Genomic DNA, 21,787 nt, shown 5'->3' with positions numbered 1-21,787 from the left:
CTATCATGCAAGTAGGATTCGTCGCTTCCACTGCCGCTTTTGTCCATTGAAGCATGGCGTTCTGGTGCAAATTCGTAAGGACCTAACTTCAGAGCATGCATGCGAGCTAAAAGCCTTTGTTCCGGCTCGCTCAGGTCTTCGAGAGACGACATCGGAAATCAGGAGTGCACGCTTGGCTACAGCGACATGAACAGTGTACCACGTGTAAAAGTGTCGTTTCATTTTCGATGCACTTGGTTTCGCACTTGGTTTCACTTTATCGCAGAAATACTTGAACACTTTGGAAAACATGAATCGCAGGAACATTGACTTGATAAACAAAATAATACTTTTTCCCATCACGGCCGCACTTGTCATCTGCCTCCCACTAATGCCGACCTATAATCGCTATCGCACTCACCTATCACAGTTTTCAGCATGCTTCCAGGGAACGACTTCATCCTCGCTGCAGATCGAAAAACTCTGATAAAAAATATGTTCCATGGCATTTTCCGCGTTACTACTTCATGATTAGACGCTCCGGCCAGTAAGCATTCCATTGCACTAGAAAAAGTGGGTACCATGAAAATTGGTTGTCAGTGCCTTTAAAAGAAGCGAGAAATAATTTCCTTAGGACTTAAACACAGGAAAATCCACAAAAATAAAAAAAATAAAGAAACCCTCTTTAAGATGAACTGAGATAACAAACCTGCAGGTGGCCCTTTTAAGATTGAGACATACTTTTCCGGCTCACAGGTGCAGGTACGGCCATCGCTGGCTACCTCACCCAAGGTTCCAGCCAGCACATGCCGCAGACACCGCCGCCCCTGGGGGAGAGCTGATGCCCGCTGGGACTCGTATACGACACAAACGTGCCTTCCACTGTGATGTTGGGGTCGCTGCCAAACCCTGTTCCTATCTGGTCCAAAGCTGTGTGCGGGGAGGGGAAGTGTGGTGTCTGCATGAGGCATCACTTGTAGAATGCAAGCTGGCCCGGCGAAGAAAGTCCCTCCCCGCAAAGGCCACCTGACGACGAGGCAGACTCACCGCTACTACTCTTAGCATATGTCTCGGCTCTAGTGGCAATGCCGGGGCTTGTTTGTGTCTGTCTCGTGACTGAACTTCTGCCTCCCCTGGCATCCCGAATTGATACTGCAGCACTTGCTGGAGTGATGTCCAAGCCAAAGGAGTGAGGCCGTCGTGCTGTTTCCCCCCTCCTCTGGGCAGCTTGCTAGATTGTTTATAATGCTTGTCAACGTGACAAGTCTCTCGTGGAGCTATCAAAGTGTCAGCCACATTTTGAGCAACCCGCAGATGGGTTTGATTTGTACCAGTTTTGTTTGCCTCATAATTTTTAATGTTGTTAGTTTCCAACTTTTTTTCCAATTTCTCTTGCTCTGGCTGCAAAGTTGAAAAGTTGGGGGCTTTAATGCTGGCTGGTGCTGTTGAGGAACGAGTAGTTTTTTTACAATGGCCGTCAGTAGGCACCTGTTTCTGTAAATTGTATGTCGTTTTTGGCTGCAGAAAGTAAGAATATGATGCTTATTGTGAAATGCTTGTGCGTGTTTTGAAACCGGTTTGCAATAAAGACATTCCCCTTGCAGTTGTCTGTACAGGAAGGCATGTGTTGACCCTCAAGCAAGGATTTGTTGTAACTGATAGTATTATTTTTGCTGCATACATTTGGAGACTAAACTGAGCAAATGTTTTCTAGATGAGAGCTAAGTTAAATAAAGAAAAAAATATGCATATAAAGATTTTTATGAAAACAGGTCACATTCTATGTTGATGTGACAGTCTGAGATTCCTTCTGCTACTTTTTATTTTTAAGTCAACTCATTCACAGAAGAATAAATTTTTGTATGTGCTATACTTGCATCACTTAGTGTCTGTTGGATAAGAGCTTAGTGCAGGCAACTGTGACAGCAGATTAAGAGGCTTTATACACAATATTGCTTCTGTGACGTCTGGACGATCGGCCATTGTCTGTGCAGGTGCTACTTGAAGACCGTCCCCATCGCTCGTCGGCCCACAAAGCTATTAAGGCACTTTTCTTTCTTGAGGGCGACTGGCTTATGTGAATGCCTTTGACTCACTCAGGCCCTCCGCGTACATGCGCAACCTCACCGCGACTTTCCCTTCCCTCCCCTCTCACTCTCTATCTTTCTATTCCCTTTTTCCCGTCCCCCAGAGTAGGGTAGCCAATCAGACGCATCTCTGGTTAACATCCCTGCCTTCTCTCTTTATTCCCTCCTTCTCCCCCTGCAGAATTGGTGCTCTGTAAGATAAGCATTTGCTGGAGTTGCTTGCTTAATGTTCTGAAGATCGAGCTTGTGTGTGGAAGTGTAATGGAGGACCTCCTTTTGTTGGGACTGCTCCTTATGGGAAGATGAGCCTGCAAAACAGTCTTAGTAATAAAGTTAGGATTGTAAAAGCTAACACAATGCTGGTTTTGTTCAGTTTTCTTAAAACTTGTTTGTTCAGATGTATGAATAGTAAGGTCAAATGAGGTAATAAATATATACTACATATTATATGGCACTTAATATCAACTTTAATATGGCCTCATAAATTAAAAGGCGTATACTATATGGCAGATGATGCCCTATTTGCATATAAGTATATTTAAAGTTGTTCACAGCTGAAAATGTAGCTGAATAGAGAATTCGCAAATGAGAAAAGTTAAACTTTTCTATGTATTACACAATTGCATGTAAATGACAGTGGTAAAGGAACTGAACTGTGCTTTTCTAGTATTTGTGCATATAATATGGCGTTCATTGACTTAGTTCCTGTTCATCTCTGAGAAGCCAGGTGTAATATTACTACTACACCATGTATAACTGTATCGCACTGCACGTAAGTGGGGCGAGAGTCACCTAGGAAGCAAAGCATTCTGTTTAGCATCTTTGGTTGATCGTGCCTGTTAAACCTTCACCCTGATGGCGATTGTGTCAATGTTCCTCACTTGTTAATGTGAGCCTAATGTGTTAAAGAACCTTTCATTCTGTTCTACATACTTTCTCCTGCAGGGCAGTGGAATGTTTTACTGTGTCTTAAGATAAAAGTTCATGAATTATGCAAACAATTATGCTATGCAAACATGACTGGCACTGATGCTTTAGGCTACTTGGTGGACATGCTGTGCACAGAAAATTAGGCTCAAGAAGTGCGTAATTAAATAATTACATTACCTAATTCAATTTTTTTTTCATTTAGTATGTGCATGTACAAGGTGTCTCAGTTAACTTTAGCCAGAGCTTTAATATATATGAACGCCACGTAGCTGGACAGAACCAAGGTAATGTGGTTTGCCATCATTTGGAGATACAAGTTATATTTTTTCATTCTGCCTAATAAGCTAGTCTTACTTAATGGGCTTGTCAAGTTTTAATATATATGAATGCCACGTAGCTGGACAGAACCAAAGTAATGTGGTTTGCCATCATTTGGAGATACAAGTTATATTTTTTCATTCTGCCTAATAAGCTAGTCTTACTTAATGGGCTTGTCAAATATTATGATTAAATTAAAAGTGTCAATGAGAAAATTGTAGAGCGACATGAAAGACTCCCGATACAGCTTTCTGTTGCTCAATACATGCTACATAGGTGTTTCTGCATAGCGTGAAAGAAGCCCGCAAATGCACACAAAATTGTCGTGCGACTGGCCGCTCGAGGCACTTCACGTGTATTCGCGTGAGGCACCCACAAGCACCCAGAGTATGTCAAGTTATACCCCATACTGCGGTGAAACGCTGTCTGTCTGTCGTGCCACAAACAGTGCAGCTGACACAGTTGGTGTTGCTCATGTAAAGTCATGCTCATAGCATAAGCATTGCTGAAGAGGGAATTTCTTCCTTGACTATGCTGCAACAGCACAAACCCACTCAAGAGCTGCGATTATGAGCAGGTACATACAAAACCATTACCATTGCGGCGTTAACGGTGTCTATATTTTGAGCCTTCTGTGGTTGACACCACGGTGACACGTGGCAGTGCCGGTGGTGTTTCTGCAAGTATGCGTGGCCTTGCAGCTCTTCACTTCAAAAATTCTTGCCATCGGTGGCGGGAACCACGGTTGGCATGCATGCCTTGACTGCATCTGCGGTTGTGTGCCGGGCTGCCCTTTCATCCTGGTTCTTCTAATTTATGCGTTTTGCGCGTGTTACGATTTATTTTGAACACTTTCTTTTTCTAAATGCAGCAGATTCAACGAGTGAATCTATATACAGTGAAGCTTTGTGTGAGTGCACAAAGAGTCGAAACACGAGTTTGTGTTTATCAAGTGCCTCCAAAAAGTTACAAAGAAGGTTTTGTTCAGGCATTGTAGAGGGGCTAATGTCATGCCGCAGATGCGTGAAGGTGAGCATTATGGTCCCTTCTTTTTCTCTCCCCAGCATGGTTGGCACCGCTGGATGGATGTTATGAGCATCCTCTTTGGAACGGGGCGGTTGGTTGTCCCACCAAGCTCTTGCTATTATACTGCTTAATATCCTACCTAGGTTAAAAAAGAAAAAACCGTACGATGAACTCCTGTAACCAAATTTTCTGACCCCCTTTTGTGAACTTTGTTTTTGTCACTTCCCTACTTTGCTTCCAACAATCTTCGTCGCTTCTTGCTAATCTCTGTTGCGGACATGTTTACTTTCCCCCTGCTCTTGCTGAACCCAAGGGCTTCAAGGAGGCCAGTGGTGCCTAAATCAACGGCTGGGTAGAGATCTTCACATTCTAATAAAATATGCTCCATCATTTCCCAAGCTTTACCGCAGCAAGCACACGCATTTTCTTCCTTATAAGTTATATCTCTCTTTATAGGTGCGTGTTCTAAGGCATGCTGATCTCTCTTCAAAAAGTAATGAGCTTCCCTTTGAGTTATCATTTGTTTCTTTCCTGATTTTGTTTTTCCTCCTAGGTAGTTACTCATGGCACATTTCTTTTCCATTGCCACCACCCATGACATGATTTCAGCCTCTCTGACTTTGCTCTACGTTCTTTGTTGCTGTGTTGCTCACCCTACAGGCCACATGATTGCTGGTAAGCTTCCCAGTTCTTTTCCTCCACTGTGAATCAACGTTTTCCCTGTACAACTACCTCAACACTCTCCCAGCCCATTTACTTTCTTCCGTATTCCTCAGTTGTTCTTCATTATCAATTTTATTATGAGCTTCCCTCACTACAAAACTCGTCCAGCCCATATCATCCTGCACAGCTTCATTTGTAGTCTTCCCGTGAGCGCTTAATGCGAGGCGTCCCACTGACCTTTGGTTGCCATCAAGTTCTGATTGTACCATTACACCTTTCCACGTAACCCGGAGCACCTCTACCTATTGTATCCCATAACGCTCTGTGTTTCATTATGGCTGCATTTCTCTTCCCCTTCACTGTTATTGTTTTTTCCTGTTTCCATATATCTGTTGCCTTCGTTTATCCATATACCAAGGTATTTATATTTTTTTACCCGAAGTATTTCATCTCTCCGCTGCTGCTGCTGAGAGAGCGCCATCTGGTGGTGGTGCAAGGCACTCAAAGGCACGCGACCTCTGCTGTGATTGGTTGGCCTATCCAGTTAACAGCCAGGCCGCAGTACCCACGGTCACGAAACTGCGACGTTCGCAAAGAAAAGCATCGCTTTTAGAAAGCTCAGAATAATTACTCGAATTACGTCACTACAGATGAACTATGTCTGCCCAGGCGGACATCATTGCAAGAAAAGCCAAGGCAGCTGGCAATTCGCTAATTAAACATGAGATTAATTAACTTCTAATGGCGTTTTTCACTGGTCGATCTGGAGCAGCCGCCTGAATCCTCGAGCGAGCGCTCGGCTTTCACCAATCCGAGTCTGCCAGTGGAGCGCACGAACGCTCCGCGGGAGATCACACAGGAAGTCTGCGTGCACGTGACACAAACCGGTTCCGCAAACTATGCCCAACACAAAGTTGTGCGTACCGACCGGGTACCGATTTCGCTTGAAGACGGAAGTGACGCCATGTGACGCGTTCTATTTCCGCCCGAATCCGCGTCTCGGCGGCGGAGCAAGTGAGAGCGATCCGGCGCGGAGCGAGTTGATCCGAAACGACCAGTGGAAGCGCGAACCCGCTCCAGATCGACCAGTGAAATTCGGATTCCTTGCCGCGGAGCAAAAAATCCTGCTCCGAATCGACCAGTGAAAAACGCCATAAGTTGCAAACTTTACGGCACATGCTTATATATACGTAAGAGTTCAAAGTAGTCGTCATAAAGGTCGAAAGTTTCGCGTTCGGACATTTCAAAACGGCCACGTACAAAGAAATAATTGGCCTCAAATTAGTCGTTGAATTGAACCCGCGATTACGCAAGCAGCAGCACTGCGAAGCGCGGGTCGCGGCCGGTGCATTGCAAACCTCCTGTGACGTACAGAAGGGTGTTGCGAAATGGAGCTGCCGTCGCCACTTCCCTGTTCCCGCGTCCTTACTAATTCCGATTGGCGCTAGATGTGCAGCTCCCGATTGCATACCTATTGGCCTCGAGCTCCACCACTGGAAAACCTGGCGCCACCATTGGCGTGACGTGCTATTAGGGATCACGTGGACATAGCGGCCGCGTCGGCTGCTTCGGGAGCGCCGAAGCGAGCTGAAAACGAGAGTTTAAATTCCCTCGTACGCTGCGGTCCTCATTTAGTGGCGAGATTTTCCCGCTTCAAGTGTCTCCTTTACAACGCTTGCAAGCACTTCAATAGGTAGTGGCTGCCTTTGAAGGCGCGCAACATGGTAGGCTACTGCTCGGTGCCGCAGTGCCGGACGTACGCAACGGAGCCCGGTGTCAGCCTTATTCACACGTAGCCGCAGGACAAGAAGCTGCGTAATGCTTGGCTCGCGAAACATAAAACCGGCAAACAGTCATCGGCTACAACTCGGGTATGCAGCAAGCACAGACGCGAGGAAGATTTCTGCTACAGCGCCGGGTCTGCGATGTTCGAAAACGCGCACTGAGACGCTCGCCCGAGTCCGCTGCCCGAGTAATGTCATGACGGTTTGGTCTATGAACTTGTCGATGCTGTATATACTGGCAAATTCACTGGAGTGGAAAGGGAGCGGTAAGAAGCACATTAAAAAAAGCATGGCATATGGTCATGTTTGTGTTATGGATTAATGCACTGGATTACAAAAAAAAAAAAAAAGAAGAAGAAGCAGCGGGAAATCGCACGCTGAGAACACCGATAAACATACAGTGCGGCGCAACTCGAGAAATTATATTGAAACGTCCAAGAATTTAGAAGAAAAAAAAAACTGAATCGTCGCGACGGCACATCACAGTCCCCGTAGGCGTCGAAGCCTCTACAATGAAATTATTTTTGAATAACTCTGATAGCGCCCACGCAACAATGGTAGCTTGTATACTCAGATGCTCATATTCTGCGACCTAAAGCTCATGGCACGGCGCGTAAACGCGCACGCGGTGAAAGCGAAACAGTACGCGGATTAGCATGCAGACGCGCAGTCGGTCGCTGCGAATCTGTGCGATCGCTGCATTGAGGCTTCATTCTATTACGCTCCATTTAGTTATACAAATACTATAAGAGCATATTTCACATAGTTTGCTCTCAGCGTTTACCTCCCTTTCACGCAAGAAGCCGATTCGGGAGACTCCATCGCGGCGACCGCGCGCAGTGGCGTTCACTGTACGTATTCGGTAAAGAGAGATAGCGTCTGTAAACGATTCTGTGCTTTCAGTTTGCCCAAGATTATTATTTAGACATTAAAAAAACGTCCCTCGTTTCGAAAGTACTTACAGAAATATCCGGGAGAGCTCGCGCGTGGTGTTTTCAGTGAGCGCTGACAGCAAAACCTATGAGGAGCGCGCCACGTGATCCCTCATACTACGCCAGCGAGGCGCTTCCGATAGATGGCGACTCCGTAACTCCTCGCCGCCAATAGCCACTTCAGCAGCAGGCGCAATATGAACCGCTATATTGAAGACTCGCCTGTGCGCCCTTGCCTGCGGCATGCGAGCCGCGCGCGGCCTAGCGCTCCCTCCCACAGTGCCTTGCACCTAGCCAGCAGTCGACGCCGCCAGCGGAGTGACCGCCGCTGACAGCGCGTGCGCGTTTCTGGAAGGGTCCATTTTGACCACATTTCCTCCTCGCCCGCCGCTCCGAGTACGGAGCGGCGGGCGAGGCGGACGTCGAAGCACCGTTGAGCTTACAAAATAAATTCTGCTGTGGCAGCCCTTGCAGTTTCTTACCAGCGCTTGCCCGTAATTCACCCTTGAAAGCGGGCTGAACTACACGGAGAACAGTCGCCGTTCAACTACTCTTGATCAGTTAATATGAATGTTAGAGTAACTGGAAAATAATAGAATCTTGTTTCGGGCTTAGTAATGACATCGTGATCACCCATACAAGTAAGTTGCTAAGACCTTCAAGCTTCATCCTATAACCAGCGACTCAGACGGACTCATCGAGAAGCATCTGTACGCCAAAACTGGCTTTGTGAAAGCCATTGGAAGTGAGAAAAAAAAAAGATGAAAAAAAAAAACCGTCCTATTATCCGCGAAATGCTAACGTCAATCTATTCCCTTAATAAGATGGCGGTGGCCGGCTTAACCTATAGCACATTGCCTTCTTTTTTACACCTTGCGAAGCGCACGTAGGTAGACCTCGCCCAATTGTACTGCGGTTTTTCAGGTGGCCGTTTCGATCCACTGGTTGGAGCACAGTCCTGACTAATAAAACAAGAAATTATACAGTGTAGAACACGTTTCGCAAGTACCAACTCGAGAGCACGATCTCCCACAGCTACTTAACCCGTCTACAAAAATGGCATAGCTACGGCTCAATCTCTCAAGTCTCTCGTTTGTGGCGTAGAACCTAGGTGTTTCCTCGATGCCGAAATGTTCCCTTGCTTCTGATTACCTTATTTTGATCCCTCTCGTGGACTGCAGCGACCAAACCGCGAAAATCGTTGCGCTGTGCGTGCAAAACGTCCAGCCTGCCTAGCGAGCCGCATCAGACTTTCTTCAATACGAAGAGCATTTCAAACGAGCCGGAGGTTGAAAAATGAAAGTGTTTGCACGTGTTTGCGCAATGCCTCCAAAATGTGCAAGCACTCGTTCGCGGAATTGCTCCAGCTGCTACAGGTACGACAACTTGACTGTTCTCGACCTTCGTAGGCAACTCCGTACTGTCACTCGTGTTGCACTATATCGCATAGGATGCCGCAACATACAGGCAGTAACGTGTGTGGTGCTTTCAGAAGGTAAATACTGATATTGCACTGAAAGAACGAGGCTAAAAGCTGTCAAGTTAGCTTGTTAGTGTGTCTTCGGATAAAAACAAATGAGAGTTCCATTTGTGAACCGGGATGCACCTTTCTCTTTATATAGTTAGCTGCTCCGTGTGATAAGGTAGTCTGCATCCGATGACTGGTGCACTTGTTCGTGCTCGCAGTAAGCACTGTTCGAGGCAGGGTCCAGGCTGGGGAACGCAGTGCTCCTATCTAAATACATGTAAAAGGAGAATTCGTTTCTCTCGGCAACCACTGCACCAAATTTGGCCAAGTTTGTGGCATTTTAAAGGAAAAACCTAAAATCCAGTGACTGCTTGTTTCGAACGTTTGATTTAGCTCGTCAATTTTTCATTAAAAATTGGCAAAAATAGAACATTTTCAGAAAACGAAACTATGAAGTTTACAACTGTGCAACTCTGCAATGAAAAATGATGCCACAAATCTGTGAAATGCATCTAATAGTGCATCTAAAGCGGACAAAATTGATATGTTACACATGAATTTCAAGAAATTTAGTAATTTGGAAATACAGCTTTTGCAGAACCTTTGTACACAGCGTAACAAATTCACGTAAGATATAAAATGACATATCGAGGTTGTCCGCTTACAATGGACTAATGATTCCCGTTTACAGAACCGCAATCCATTTTGTTGAGTCAGAGTTATTGATTTGTAAACTTCGTCCTTCTATTTTATTTCAATTTCCGAATTTTAAAAAATCTTTTCAACATAACTGAGGCCCTAAGCCGAAATTCCGCTTCCAACAGTCACTAGAATTTAACTCTTTCTCAAATGCCTACATTTCATTAAAATCGTTCCAGGGGTTATCTCGGAATAACGTTTTTGCGTTTGACATAGGCCGCGTCGGAGTTGGACCCGAACTAAAGCTTCACTCTTAAAACAGTTGCACTCTTTGTGGTGTATCCCACAACGATAATCGTCATCTGCCTTGCTTGCGTTTTCTTTCTTGAAAACGCCGCGCCCGCTACTTTCCTGTCGGGAATGCTGTCATGCTGATAACGCGCATGCCGTTCGTTACTGGGAAGTGCCGGGCTCGCCGCGTTGAAGAAAGGAAATGCGGGCATGACAGATGACGACTATCGTTGTGTGGTAAAAGGGTATAATTTTGCTTAAGAGTGTAGGTGGGACATTAGGCAAATTAAAAACAAAAACTTGGTGGCGCAACCCACTGCCCCATTTCGAAGGAGACGCTCATAACACCCATCCATCGCGAATACATGTTCTACACTCGGTTGTCGCTTACTTTTAAAGGGACACTAAAGCGAAACAATAAATCAGTTTAGACTAATGAAGCATTGTTTGAGAACCCTGCAGGCAGTCATTTAAAAAAAAGATAGTTTGATTATTAGATGAGAAGTATTAGTATTTGAATTTTGCGCCGAAACCCCAGCGCCGGTACGTCAGCGCGACGTCAGGGATTCTAAAGTATGTTTTCGCATTTGGGCCGCGTTGGCTGAATAAATGTTCCCGAAACTTGCCATGTTTAATATTTGGTTCCTTTAGAACACAATGTAGTCAATCTGTACCGCTGTATATAACTAGTAGGCCCTAGAAGATGCCATCAAAATTCAAGACGTCACAGCCCCCAGGTGCGGGAACTTAAGTAGGCGTCGCCACCCGTATTTCGTTCTTGCGATTTTTCTGGCTTACCAAACGTCTTATACCCGTGTCACACGGGCGTTTGGAAGGCCTTCCAACCGATAGTCAGTTGACTCAAAGGTCAAGTTCGAGCTGCTACACGGGCGGTTTCGACGGCCGCCGAGTCAATAGTCTATTGAGTCAACGGAGCACCTTACAACTCTATCGAAATCTCGATGGCCTTTGAGCAACGGAAACGGAAACAGCGCGAACATGCCCTCTCGTTCACAGTGTGCTCCAACTCACGGTTAGAAAGAACAAATCAAACCAAAATGCTCTAAAAATACTATGTATGAGTGTTATCAATTATTCAATAAAGTATTTTTGCCACTTGATATGCGCGAACTACACACACTCTCGACAACAGCGACGTGCAGCGACGCAAACGTTGCCGCAGTTTCGCTACTCAACAACTCAAAAACTAAACATATATGTAAGGCAATGTATAAACAATTGTTTTAATGTATAAACAAACATAAAAGAAATTATAGTGCTTTTAAGTGGTTTTAACGTTGTTTAACTTTTTGTGACAAGAAAACGAAAATAAAGATACGCAACGCCACACAATTTGGCGAGAAACGCCGGAACCACTCAACGGCCTTTCAAAAGTGCCGTGTAGCAGCGCAACAACTCCTTTGAGTCGACAGAGTTCTGGCGTTTCGAAGGCCGTTGACCGGAAGGCCTTCCAAATGTGCCCGTGTGACACGGGTATTATACCCGTGTCACACGGGCGTTTGGAAGGCCTTCCAACCGATAGTCAGTTGTAAGAGTGGTGTCTTTGGTGTTGTAGAATGGTAATTTACTGATGCAGAAGAAATAATATTTCACTTTAGTGTCCCTTTAAAGTCCCTTTAAACATGCACATCTGGTCGCCTACTTCTGAAGTTCCTCGCAAAATAAATCAGAGCAATGATTTTAAACGTACGTTGAGATTCATTTGGTCGGATATGGCCCATATGGCTACGAGAGAAAACGAAGCTACAACTGCTCCTTTTCGAACTTCGTGCCAGAACCTGCGGACCTGCCAACCCTAGTGCACCTCACGGATATTTCAAATATTTTCTCGTACTTTAAACGTAGGAGCAGCTCTCGGAACTTGCTAGCTTGAGTCTCAGTTTCCTTTTGGATAATCGATAAGTAACGAGAACCGATAACGGATGTAGGAGAACAATCTTGCACGGCATGTCGACAATGCGATGAGTATTCTTTCTTTAATTGTTACTCATGTAGCTTCTAAAGGGGGCTATGTGGGCCTGTGCTGCAGCTATCTTCCATGACGTCGCGGTTTATACGGAGCGCACTATATTTCTATCACAATCACTTCGGGTTACCGTACGTTAAAAACAACAATTCAGGGAGTTTACTGCAGAGCTACTTTCGAAGTCCAACCAGTAACTTACGTACGCTTCCTACGTCGCATCATTGTGGCTTGCGCCTCAATATATTGTGGCACTTGCCATTACATAACTGGCGATGAATCAAGGAGCCGGCGATTAAATGGAGGAGGGGAGAAAAAAGAAAAAAAGCTTTAGAGAAATTGTAAGGTATAAGGCAAAATAAGTAAGATGTAAATTCTGAAATAAAGTGGAAATGGGCGAATTCTAGAGAGGCTCCGTGCACGGGTTGCAGTTGCTTCGTTCACACAGGTTGAAAACTTCCGCGTGAGTTACTTTTCTAATGCAGTTGTAATGTAGCGCACACGAAAGCCCATTGTTCCAGACAGCTTGATAAATGAGGTCAACGGAGCACCCTTTACCTATCGCTGCGCGGAAAATGCATTCGCACCTGGGAAATGCACCATTTCGCTGCTACAGAAATTGCCGGCGTTTGTTTTGCTGCATATCGGATGACTTCGTCACAAAGGAGGTCGCCATATAAGAGGTTACATGGAGTCTCCGTAAACATGAACACGAGGCGTTTAAAAATACCTGGTAGCTTACCGTCCCGCAGTCGTGGCCGAGTGATTCTACCTCCGGCTACCGTTCGGTACGGACGTCGAATGTCGCGCTCCGTAGGGGCGGTGTTTGCGGCTATGCCAAGCCGCGGAAACAGGATGCCTGCGTCCGTTGAACCGGAATACCATGTTGTTTTGCCGCCACTGCCTACAGGTTCGTGTGTTTTAAACACAGTTTTTCTTCACGGCGACGTGAAAGCGAGACCTTTCCGTGTCGAAGATTTTCGCGACACGCTGGCTCATTTGAAATTGCTCCCCGAGGTGGTCGCCTTGGGGGCTTTCCAGATGAACCACGTCTGGGCGGTGACGTTCGAGAGTGCAGAGGCGACAAAGAAAATGCTGAAGTATACGGAAGTTCAAGTCAAGGAACGACGATGTTTGGTTGTGGATCCACACAACCGGGATGTCCGGGTTAAACTCCACTGGTTGCTGCACAATGTGCACGACGAAGACGTACACGCGGCGTTTGCTCCATACGGGAAAGTCAACGACGTCCAAAAAGAGCAATGGCGTGTACCAGGCATCACGGACAAGGGGTCGTCTATGCGTACAGTGACCCTCAAGCTGAAGCCAGGCGTGACACGTGACGATCTACCGCATCAGCTACGAGTAGCAGGCATAATGGCGCTAGTGGTCGTGCCAGGTCGTGCTCCACTGTGTCTTCGGTGCAACCGTACGGGGCACATCAGGCGCGAGTGCCGCGTGCCACGTTGCTCTGTGTGTCAACGCTTCGGCCACGAAGAAAGTCAGTGCGTGCGCACGTATGCAAACGTTGCGGGGCCATCGAGAAGTGAGGAAGTCGTCAACGAGCACCTCATGGACGAAGTCGACGCAGAGGAAAGTGCCAGTGCGTCGAGACCATCTCTGGCGCCACTTTCAAGGAAAGACCCAGCCACAAATTCTACCAAACGAGATGTAGAGCAGGTGACGAGTGAAGCCACACCGACATCTGGCAAGACTACATCAGCTAAGGACGCTGAAACAAGTAATGACGCAAGTACAAGCAAGCAACCCTCCGTAGCAACGAGTGAGGACGATTCAAGCGTAATGGACACTACGGAAACCAGCAAAGCAGCGGCAGCGGCCAAAAGAACGCACGAAGAAAGTACCGGCGAAGAGCAGAATGCGAGCACTCAAAGTGCGGGCGAACCACCTGTGAAGACAGCAACTGGTCGGAGGCCAACCTTTAGACCAACGCCAACCATACCGCCGGACAGAAAGGCGGCGGCGACGCAGCGGACTTAACAGGTCGTGCGTTCGCGTGTTTTTGCCCGTGCCGGGGGGGGGGGGGGGGGGGTCTGGAGGGGGGTGGTGGAAAATCCTGCTACTTCTGATCTGCCGATGGAAGACCTGTCAACAGTGCAGGCTGAACACAGACTCGCCACGGTAATGTGAGTGATCCTTCGTCACTGACGTGAGCTGCAAATTTATTGATATCTATCGGCCTTGATCTCTTCACCGTAGAAATGGCGATACACATTGAAACACCCTTACGCGTAGGCACGATTAACGTGCGGGGACTTACGGCAAAGAAGAAGCAGTACCAGCTTAATCGCCTGTTCATCGAAAATAATCTGGACATTATTGCTGTACAAGAGACAAAGATAGAAACTGAGGAAGGGACCGAACGCCTAGTCCAAACGTTCATGTCTAGATATTATGTGTGCGTTTCTCATGCTGTTGGTAGAGCAGGGGGCTGTGTGCTCTTTCTACGCAATAATATTGGTATAAATGTGGAAAATGTATTTAGTGATGATTCTGGGCGTATTATATTGTGCGATTTTATCTTTTGCGATCTCAAGTTCCGCGCTATCTGTGTTTACGCGCCGAATAGAATAGCTGAGCGCAAGGTTTTTTTTGAAAGCGTGGAATGTCACTTGAAGTGTGAGAGAACCATGGTCATGATGGGAGATTTCAACTGTGTCTGCAAAGTGGAAGACAGAGCCCGTAATCTGTCTCGTCTCGAAGGCAGTGCGCTCCTCTTGGCAGCACTCGTTGAAAAACATAATTTAGAGGATATAGGCGACGTTTTAGCCAATAATGATACACCTCGGTTCACTCATTTTCAAGGGGACAGCCATGCCAGACTGGATCGTGTCTATGTTTCTGGGGAAGCGTTGCCATTGTGCAGTGATTATGAAGTCAAACATGTTTATTTTAGCGACCACAGTTTGGTCCGTTTTTCGCTTGGTTCAAAGAAGCCGTCAAGCTTCAACTGGGATCTTTGGAAATTCAATGAAAAATTGCTGCAGGACGAAATATTTATAAAAAAAATTCAAGATAGCATTCAAGAGCTGTTATCGGGTGTTCACAGTGACTGCACGGAAAGGTGGGAGTGTTTTAAGCAAGAAACAAAGTTAATAGCCATAGAAAGGTCCAGCGTTTTACACCACCAAGAAAAAAGAAATGAAATAGAATTACAAAGTGAGCTCAACTTTTATTTAAACATGGAAAGCATCCGTCCTGGTTGTTTCGCTAAAGAAATACAGCGAACGAAAGCACAGTTGGAACTTGTCGATAAGGAAAAATATCGGGGCGCAATCATTCGCGCACGCGCAGAACATCTATGGTGCGGAGAACAACCTACAAAGCGCTCGTTTTCGGATGAAAAAAGTTATGCCACACGAAAGGAGATAAATGCGATAACATACCGTAATGAAATAGTACGTGATAAGAAAACCATCCAACTTGCCTTTGTAGAATATTACAGCGAACTTTTAGGACATGAAACGCAATGCGAACAGGGGTTCGAAAATGAATTCTTACACCTTTTGCCAAGTCTAGATGATGAACAACGAAATAGATTAGAAATGCCAATAAGCATCAAGGAAATAGAGCAGGCTATAGATGACCTGAGCCCTGGGAAAACGCCAGGACCTGATGGACTGGGTGGATCATTCTATAAAGCTTTCAAAACAGATATAGCTGCAGCTCTTTATTACGTTATCACAGAAGCCTATGAAAAGCGGGTACTGCCACCGTCGTTTCGCGAGAGTCATATTGTCCTGATACCCAAAACTACTGATCCCTCATCACTCCTATCCGTGCGAGCCTACCGACCAATCAGCTTAACAAACTCAGACTATAAGATATACACTAAAGTTTTGGGCAGAAGGCTACAGAGTATAATAACACGATTGATAGGGCCACATCAAACATGTGGCATTAAGGGGAGGTCAATAACTACAAACGTACACGTAGCAAGAACAGTACTTGAGCATTGTGACGACTTTTCTGGTAGGGTGGCCATGTTACAATTAGACCTAGAAAAAGCGTTCGATAGAGTGACACACACAATTCTTTTCAATGTTTTGGAGCACGTCAATGTGGGATCAACCTTAACAGAAGGGATCAGAATGTGCTATGCAGGCGTTTCCACAAAGGTCATCGTTGGTAGAACACTCTCTCCCAGCATTGCCGTCAGGTCTTCCGTAAGACAGGGGTGTGGTTTATCGCCTCTACTGTTTGCCCTATATCTCGAGCCACTGTGTCTAAAGATAATAAAAGAGAGCCATGTCCGGGGTTTTAGGGTCGGTTACAGTGAGGTAAAATTGTTAGCATACGCGGATGACGTCGCTGTTTTTTGTGATGACAAGCAAAGTGTAAGCAATACCGTTAATGTTGTGACAAAGTATTGTAAAATGACGGGGAGTGCGATTAATTGGGGCAAGTCGATTGGGACATGGTATGGACAATGGGAAGACACGCCTTCACTTTTTGAAAAAATGCAGTGGACGAATATGCCTACCAAGTACCTTGGGGTACCTCTGCAACACCACCAGGACACCAAAGATTATTGGCAAGGAGAGGTCGCAGAAATTAAGGCGAAAGCGGCAAGGATGGGTGGGAGGGAACTATCAATATTCACAAAAGCAACAGTGTGTAATGTGTTTTTAGTGGCCAAAATTTGGTATGTTTTACAAGCATTGTGCGCATCAAGAGTCAGCATACAAAGAATACACCGGCAGTTTGCCATCTTCATTTGGGGTTCCGTTTGGGAGCGCTCTAGTCGCACTAATTTGTTCAGAACAGTGAAAAGTGGAGGCCTAGGGTTGGTTCATCTCTTTTTAAGACAAGTCGTGTCGAGATTTTTGTTCCTACGTGATCAGAAAGATACATTCTTGTGCACAGTCCTTCAAAGACGTTTGAGCAACGCGTTGCCTCAATTCGTTGTGTCCTCCGATTACAGCACAGGACCTAGGCTCAGAGGCTTCCTGCGAGAAGTCGTATTGGCCTTTGACTTCCTACATACGCGCTTTTCATTGAATTACCTTGCATCTGTTAAACGCAAAAGACTGTACAAAGATTTACTTGATGTATCATTGCCTGTGCCTGTCTATCGTTCTATGTACCGCGTTGAATCCAGAGGAAGAAACGTGCTCAAGCGAGTGAAGCGGATGCCGATACGGTCATCCGCAAAAACCTTTTTCTTCCATTTACACAGTGGAACGCTCCCAGTGAAGCCATGGCTAAGAGAAAGGGGAATCTTTGTGCCGTGGTCTGTAAACTGCTCAAGATGCAGGCAACCAGAGACGATTGAGCATATCTTTCTTGATTGTTCAGATGCAATGTTCTTGTGGGACATCCTACAAAGAACGTTGAAAAAGGAATTACCGATAACACCGTACGGCATCCGCTTCTTGCCAACTGAGAACGCAGATATGCCATGTGACATGTTCATGGCAATATGTTTACATAGCCTGTGGAAAACAAGAATGGATGAGCGTCATGAGAGGCTTGTTATTCATCCTGCGAGAGAGCATTTCATTGAAAGCGTGCTATATCTGCGTGAAGCTTATAAAACGAGAACAGAACCACCCGAATGGATGCATATATTGGATGAACTAGCGGTAATCAAGTGTTTTTAACTATTCGCAAGGGCCCAAGACGGTCATTGCTTTTACCATTATGAAGTGTATCTGTTTATGCCGTATGTGTACGTCGAAGACCGGCAATAAAGAAAAAAAAAAAAAAAAAAAAAAGCAGTCGTGGCCGAGTGGTTAAGGCGATGGACTAGAAATCCATTGGGGTCTCCCCGCACAGGTTCGAATCCTGTCGACTGCGCAGTGTTGTTTTTATTTTCTTTAGTAGGGTGTTAAATCTTTAATTATGCTGCCGCTTCTCTGAATGATTGGGAAAGCAGCGCATTTCTTTTTAAGAAAAGGTAATAATCTCGCAGCATTCTTGCAGGCTACATTTCAGTTCACATAGAAATACCTAGCTTATGGCGAGTCTGGTATGCCGTGTTACTTTCGCCTGCGCTATTATGACATTTTTTTTTTAAATTTTAATATTACTATTATTTTTTTCATAGAATTGGCGAAAATATAGTCGTAGACAGTCAAATGGTGTCGTATATTGGGACCAAAAGATGCTATTGGCGACGCGAAATACATTACAAACACCGCGTTTCTCGTGATTTAACTAAAGAAGTAAATCAGTTTGCCGTGCCAGTGAATTATGAAAAAATACATTTCGGAGGAGATATTGAGGGTAATTTATGGACAGAATAGTAGCCATACTTGCAACGGTAGCAATATTTATGTAACGAACATCATAATTAAAACAGTAGTAAGGTGTCTTTTAGTTTCCCAGAATTCGGCCTACTTGTTTTTTATTTCCACCCGAAAGTTATTTTTCTTTTCCGGTGAATATATTTTTCCAGATGAACATTCACCGACTTTTTTCGGGGCGTAATTTTTGGCGTCGAGCTGGCCCGGGCTTTCTTTCTTTCTTTCTTTCTTTCTTTCTTTCTTATTTTTTTCGCTCAGCACCTAGTTCACTAATTTTCTTCACGCTAAAACGTGCTCCGTGTCTGCATATCCTGCTGTTCAACACGGTAGTTGAATACACTGAGTTACAAAATTTACGAGAACTGCTCTAGCAAAAGGGCAACTCCACACGGTGTTTTCACTGTGCGGAAATTAAACGAACGTGCGAGTGACATCATTTGATACTCAACACAAACAGGGTATTACTTTATTTGTAATATTACGTGGCTACAGAGCTATAACGAACAATACAAAATGATATTATTCTCCTCTTTACCCCGCTTTTTATTTTAGTCGCATTGGCAAGCAAAACTGACATACGCAAGTAAAGACCGTTTCACATAGTGCGAATTTGACCGCGTTTCCTTACTTTTTTTCGCAGTGGCGGCATATGGGCCGTCGGACCCTTCGTGCGTGCGATTTTTCGATGTTCGGAGGGCTGAACTTCTTCGCGAATACGCACATGCGGCAAGGACGGGGAACCAATCGCAACGTGGATTGTAGACGCGCCACTGTGGCCTTCCTACTTAATTTTTGTTTTGTTAAGGTAACGCACTCAGGCGCAAAGAACTTTCACGAAAACAATTTCTTAAGTTTACTTATTAAGACTTTATTAAACTTTATTATTCTAATTTATTAAGACTAACTATGTAATTAGGCTGAATGCAAAAACAATATATATATTCTATCTACAATCGACGGCAACAACATGGCGTGGCGGTTACATAATTTAAATCTTGGTGCATGACAGTTCGGGCACCCTGTACAGTTTGTTAACTTTTTACGGACCTCTCGGGTGGCTGTGAGACATCTTTATTGAAATTAATATTTTTGTCTTTCAATTTGCTTCTCACAGACAGCACATCATTTAAACTACGGGCTAGAAGATTGAACGATTATTCGGCGCCGGATCTATAAGGTGAAACGGAACGCAAGCGATGGGTGCGTTCGATCACTCAAGCAGTGGGCGATGCGCGTCCTTTAAACTACGTACAATCTGCATCTCGGGCTCTTCCCAGTATTCACGGCACTAGGGAATACCGCGGAAGATTATATTTTTGTTACTGCTGGACTGATCTTCAACTTCATTAAAGCCGAGTGCTGACACCCTTCTCAGAAGTATTTGTGGTTGTCATGGCTTGCTCGATGTAGTTGCTTTTTTCTTTCTTACAGTTGATCCACTGCACTCTTTTCTAGAATGTATCCATACCAAAGACTACGTAAACTAACGCGCATGGATCCGACAAGAAAATGCAGCATGCAGCCAATCAATTTGCTCTCTTTTGAAGAGTGGGAAGTGTTAGGACAGCTTCGAAAATGGCAGTCCACTCAACATGACATTACTTCATGCATGCTTCGAAAACAGCGGGATAAATCAATTTAACTGGCAATTCGTAACGACGATCACAGGAAGAAACGCAACCCAATACGTTAGCTCTTCCGGATCTGAGTGACACTTTTCTGTCCATATAAAGCGCGCATTACAACATAATCCCAAGATATCTACATTTCCTTCGGAGCGCAAAGACTCAGCGCATAGCCAAATTTGACAACTTGACCTACGCGCCAAAACGCCCCAAATAAAAAGAAGTGACACAAAAATCCGCGATATGCCAAAATGAAGTGGCGATGCTGCGGTGACACGCGAAATTCAAAATAAGAAAGCGTAGCCTTCATTTATGTTTATTAACTACAAATCATTTGCAACTAAACGAAGGAAAGCAGTGTTTTTGTATAGTAACCTAACGGCCTAACTTATTTAGCCTTTCTCTTTAGCTTCTCCCCTTAAGGTCACTAAGGAGAAAAATAACATTTATCTGTATCAATAAATTACCCGTCCACAATATACCAAAGAAATTTGCATAAAGCGACAGCGGTATGTGCGGTAAATTGACTTATAGAGAATTCATTGCAGTAAATGATTTAGCACGCTCTCAGGTTGGCCGGTGTTTTTCTTTAGGGTTTCAAGGTCCAGTAACACCATTTTACGCAAAACAAAGAAGAAATGTCTAAAATGTCATTTGCGCATTCCTTGAATAGGCTGCCCCGAAGCTTATCAGAGTAATCCACTATCGTATCTGAAGTCATAAACAAATACGCAATGCATTTGACGGCGGAATTACATACAAATAAGAAAATAATGAGAAAGTAACATTGACATTGCTCACACAGAATGTTTTAGTCCAGGTCAGTGTTGCTACACGAATGAGTCACCGTATAATGATTTACTAAATCAAATGTACAAATATCGCGAAATAATGAATTTATATGATCCAATATTTTGTAAAATACGTTTTTCTCGTAATAGCACGGTTGGTTTTGCAGATTAGATCTTTTCAAGAAGTCTGACATTTTGACATAATAGAGAGTTTTAGAATAGGGGCCCCAATATTTTGGGGCCCCAAAGAGCTTTGCGGGTGTTAGCGTTGGGGCACGCAGGAGTGAAGAGCTTTAGAATAGGGCTTTGCGTTTGCAGATAGCGTCTTGCGCTGACAGCGCCACTACGGCGTCTAAGAAAAACGATTACAAATAATTAAATAAAATATACCATCTTATGATATGAATAGTAATTTTGAGTTGCGTGTATTCGCGTTTAATTACAATTCAGAGGTTATTCTTCAAGCGGCAAACAATTAGTTGTGCTTAGTTTGGAGCAACAAAACCAACTTTACGTGCCTTCACCAGCCAAGCTTAGCCGTGTTAGGCCTACGAGCCATAAAATCCACACTCGAATTCGGAATCAGCGGCGTCTAATGAATCAATCTTCATAACACACGCTAGTTGAAAGAAAGCGATAACTGCAATCACTTCTCCTAGCTTGCGAACTTCACGCATTACCGCGAATCGAACCCAGTTTGGTGCTAGGTTAGAGCCGTCGCTTCGATGGGTGCCGCCATGTTTGTTGACGCAAAGCTTTTGGGAACGCTATTTCGGATCCCGCTAAATCGGTGAAATAGCGTTCCCAACGCAAAACCCAAACGCAGTTTGCGTCTCGCGCATGCGCAGTGGCTTCGACGCTATTTCTTTGGGGCTCCAAAACGTTTGGGGCCCCTATTCTAAAACTCTCTTATGTTACTTTCTTTTTTTTTAGGGGGGGGAGACATCTTCAAATCCTTCTAATCATACTTTATTCAAGTGGATTACAGAAGAAGTGGGCAG

General features: G+C 44.9%; 2 protein-coding genes and 1 non-coding gene across 3 annotated transcripts in view; all 3 read left to right on the top strand.

Annotated features, from left to right (window-relative positions):
- The window catches only part of Rme-8 (receptor mediated endocytosis 8), a 157,946-nt gene extending 156,095 nt beyond the window's left edge, over positions 1 to 1,851 (top strand). The window contains exon 47 of the mRNA XM_050171184.3: positions 736 to 1,851. Within this exon, the coding sequence (XP_050027141.1) occupies positions 736 to 821 (86 nt within the window). The 3' untranslated portion in view covers positions 822 to 1,851. The remainder of the gene's footprint in view (positions 1 to 735) is intronic.
- An 11,027-nt stretch (positions 1,852 to 12,878) lies between these two features.
- LOC126522982 (uncharacterized) lies at positions 12,879 to 14,125 on the top strand. The gene has a single exon (XM_050171824.3). The coding sequence runs from the start codon at positions 12,903 to 12,905 to the stop codon at positions 14,100 to 14,102; it is 1,200 nt and encodes a 399-aa protein (XP_050027781.1). The 5' UTR covers positions 12,879 to 12,902; the 3' UTR covers positions 14,103 to 14,125.
- Positions 14,126 to 17,839: 3,714 nt separating this feature from the next.
- TRNAS-AGA (transfer RNA serine (anticodon AGA)) lies at positions 17,840 to 17,921 on the top strand. Its single transcript has one exon. It is a non-coding gene; the product is annotated as a tRNA-Ser (tRNA).
- Positions 17,922 to 21,787: the final 3,866 nt, after the last annotated feature.

Source organism: Dermacentor andersoni, chromosome 6, assembly GCF_023375885.2.
Source record: "Dermacentor andersoni chromosome 6, qqDerAnde1_hic_scaffold, whole genome shotgun sequence".
NCBI lineage: Eukaryota > Metazoa > Arthropoda > Arachnida > Ixodida > Ixodidae > Dermacentor > Dermacentor andersoni.
This window is presented reverse-complemented; position numbering and strand designations above follow the sequence as displayed.

Coding starts and splice junctions, on each gene's coding strand:
- LOC126522982 (XM_050171824.3), top strand. CDS start 12,903: ATGTCGCGCTCCGTAGGGGCGGTGTTTGCGGCTATGCCAAGCCGCGGA.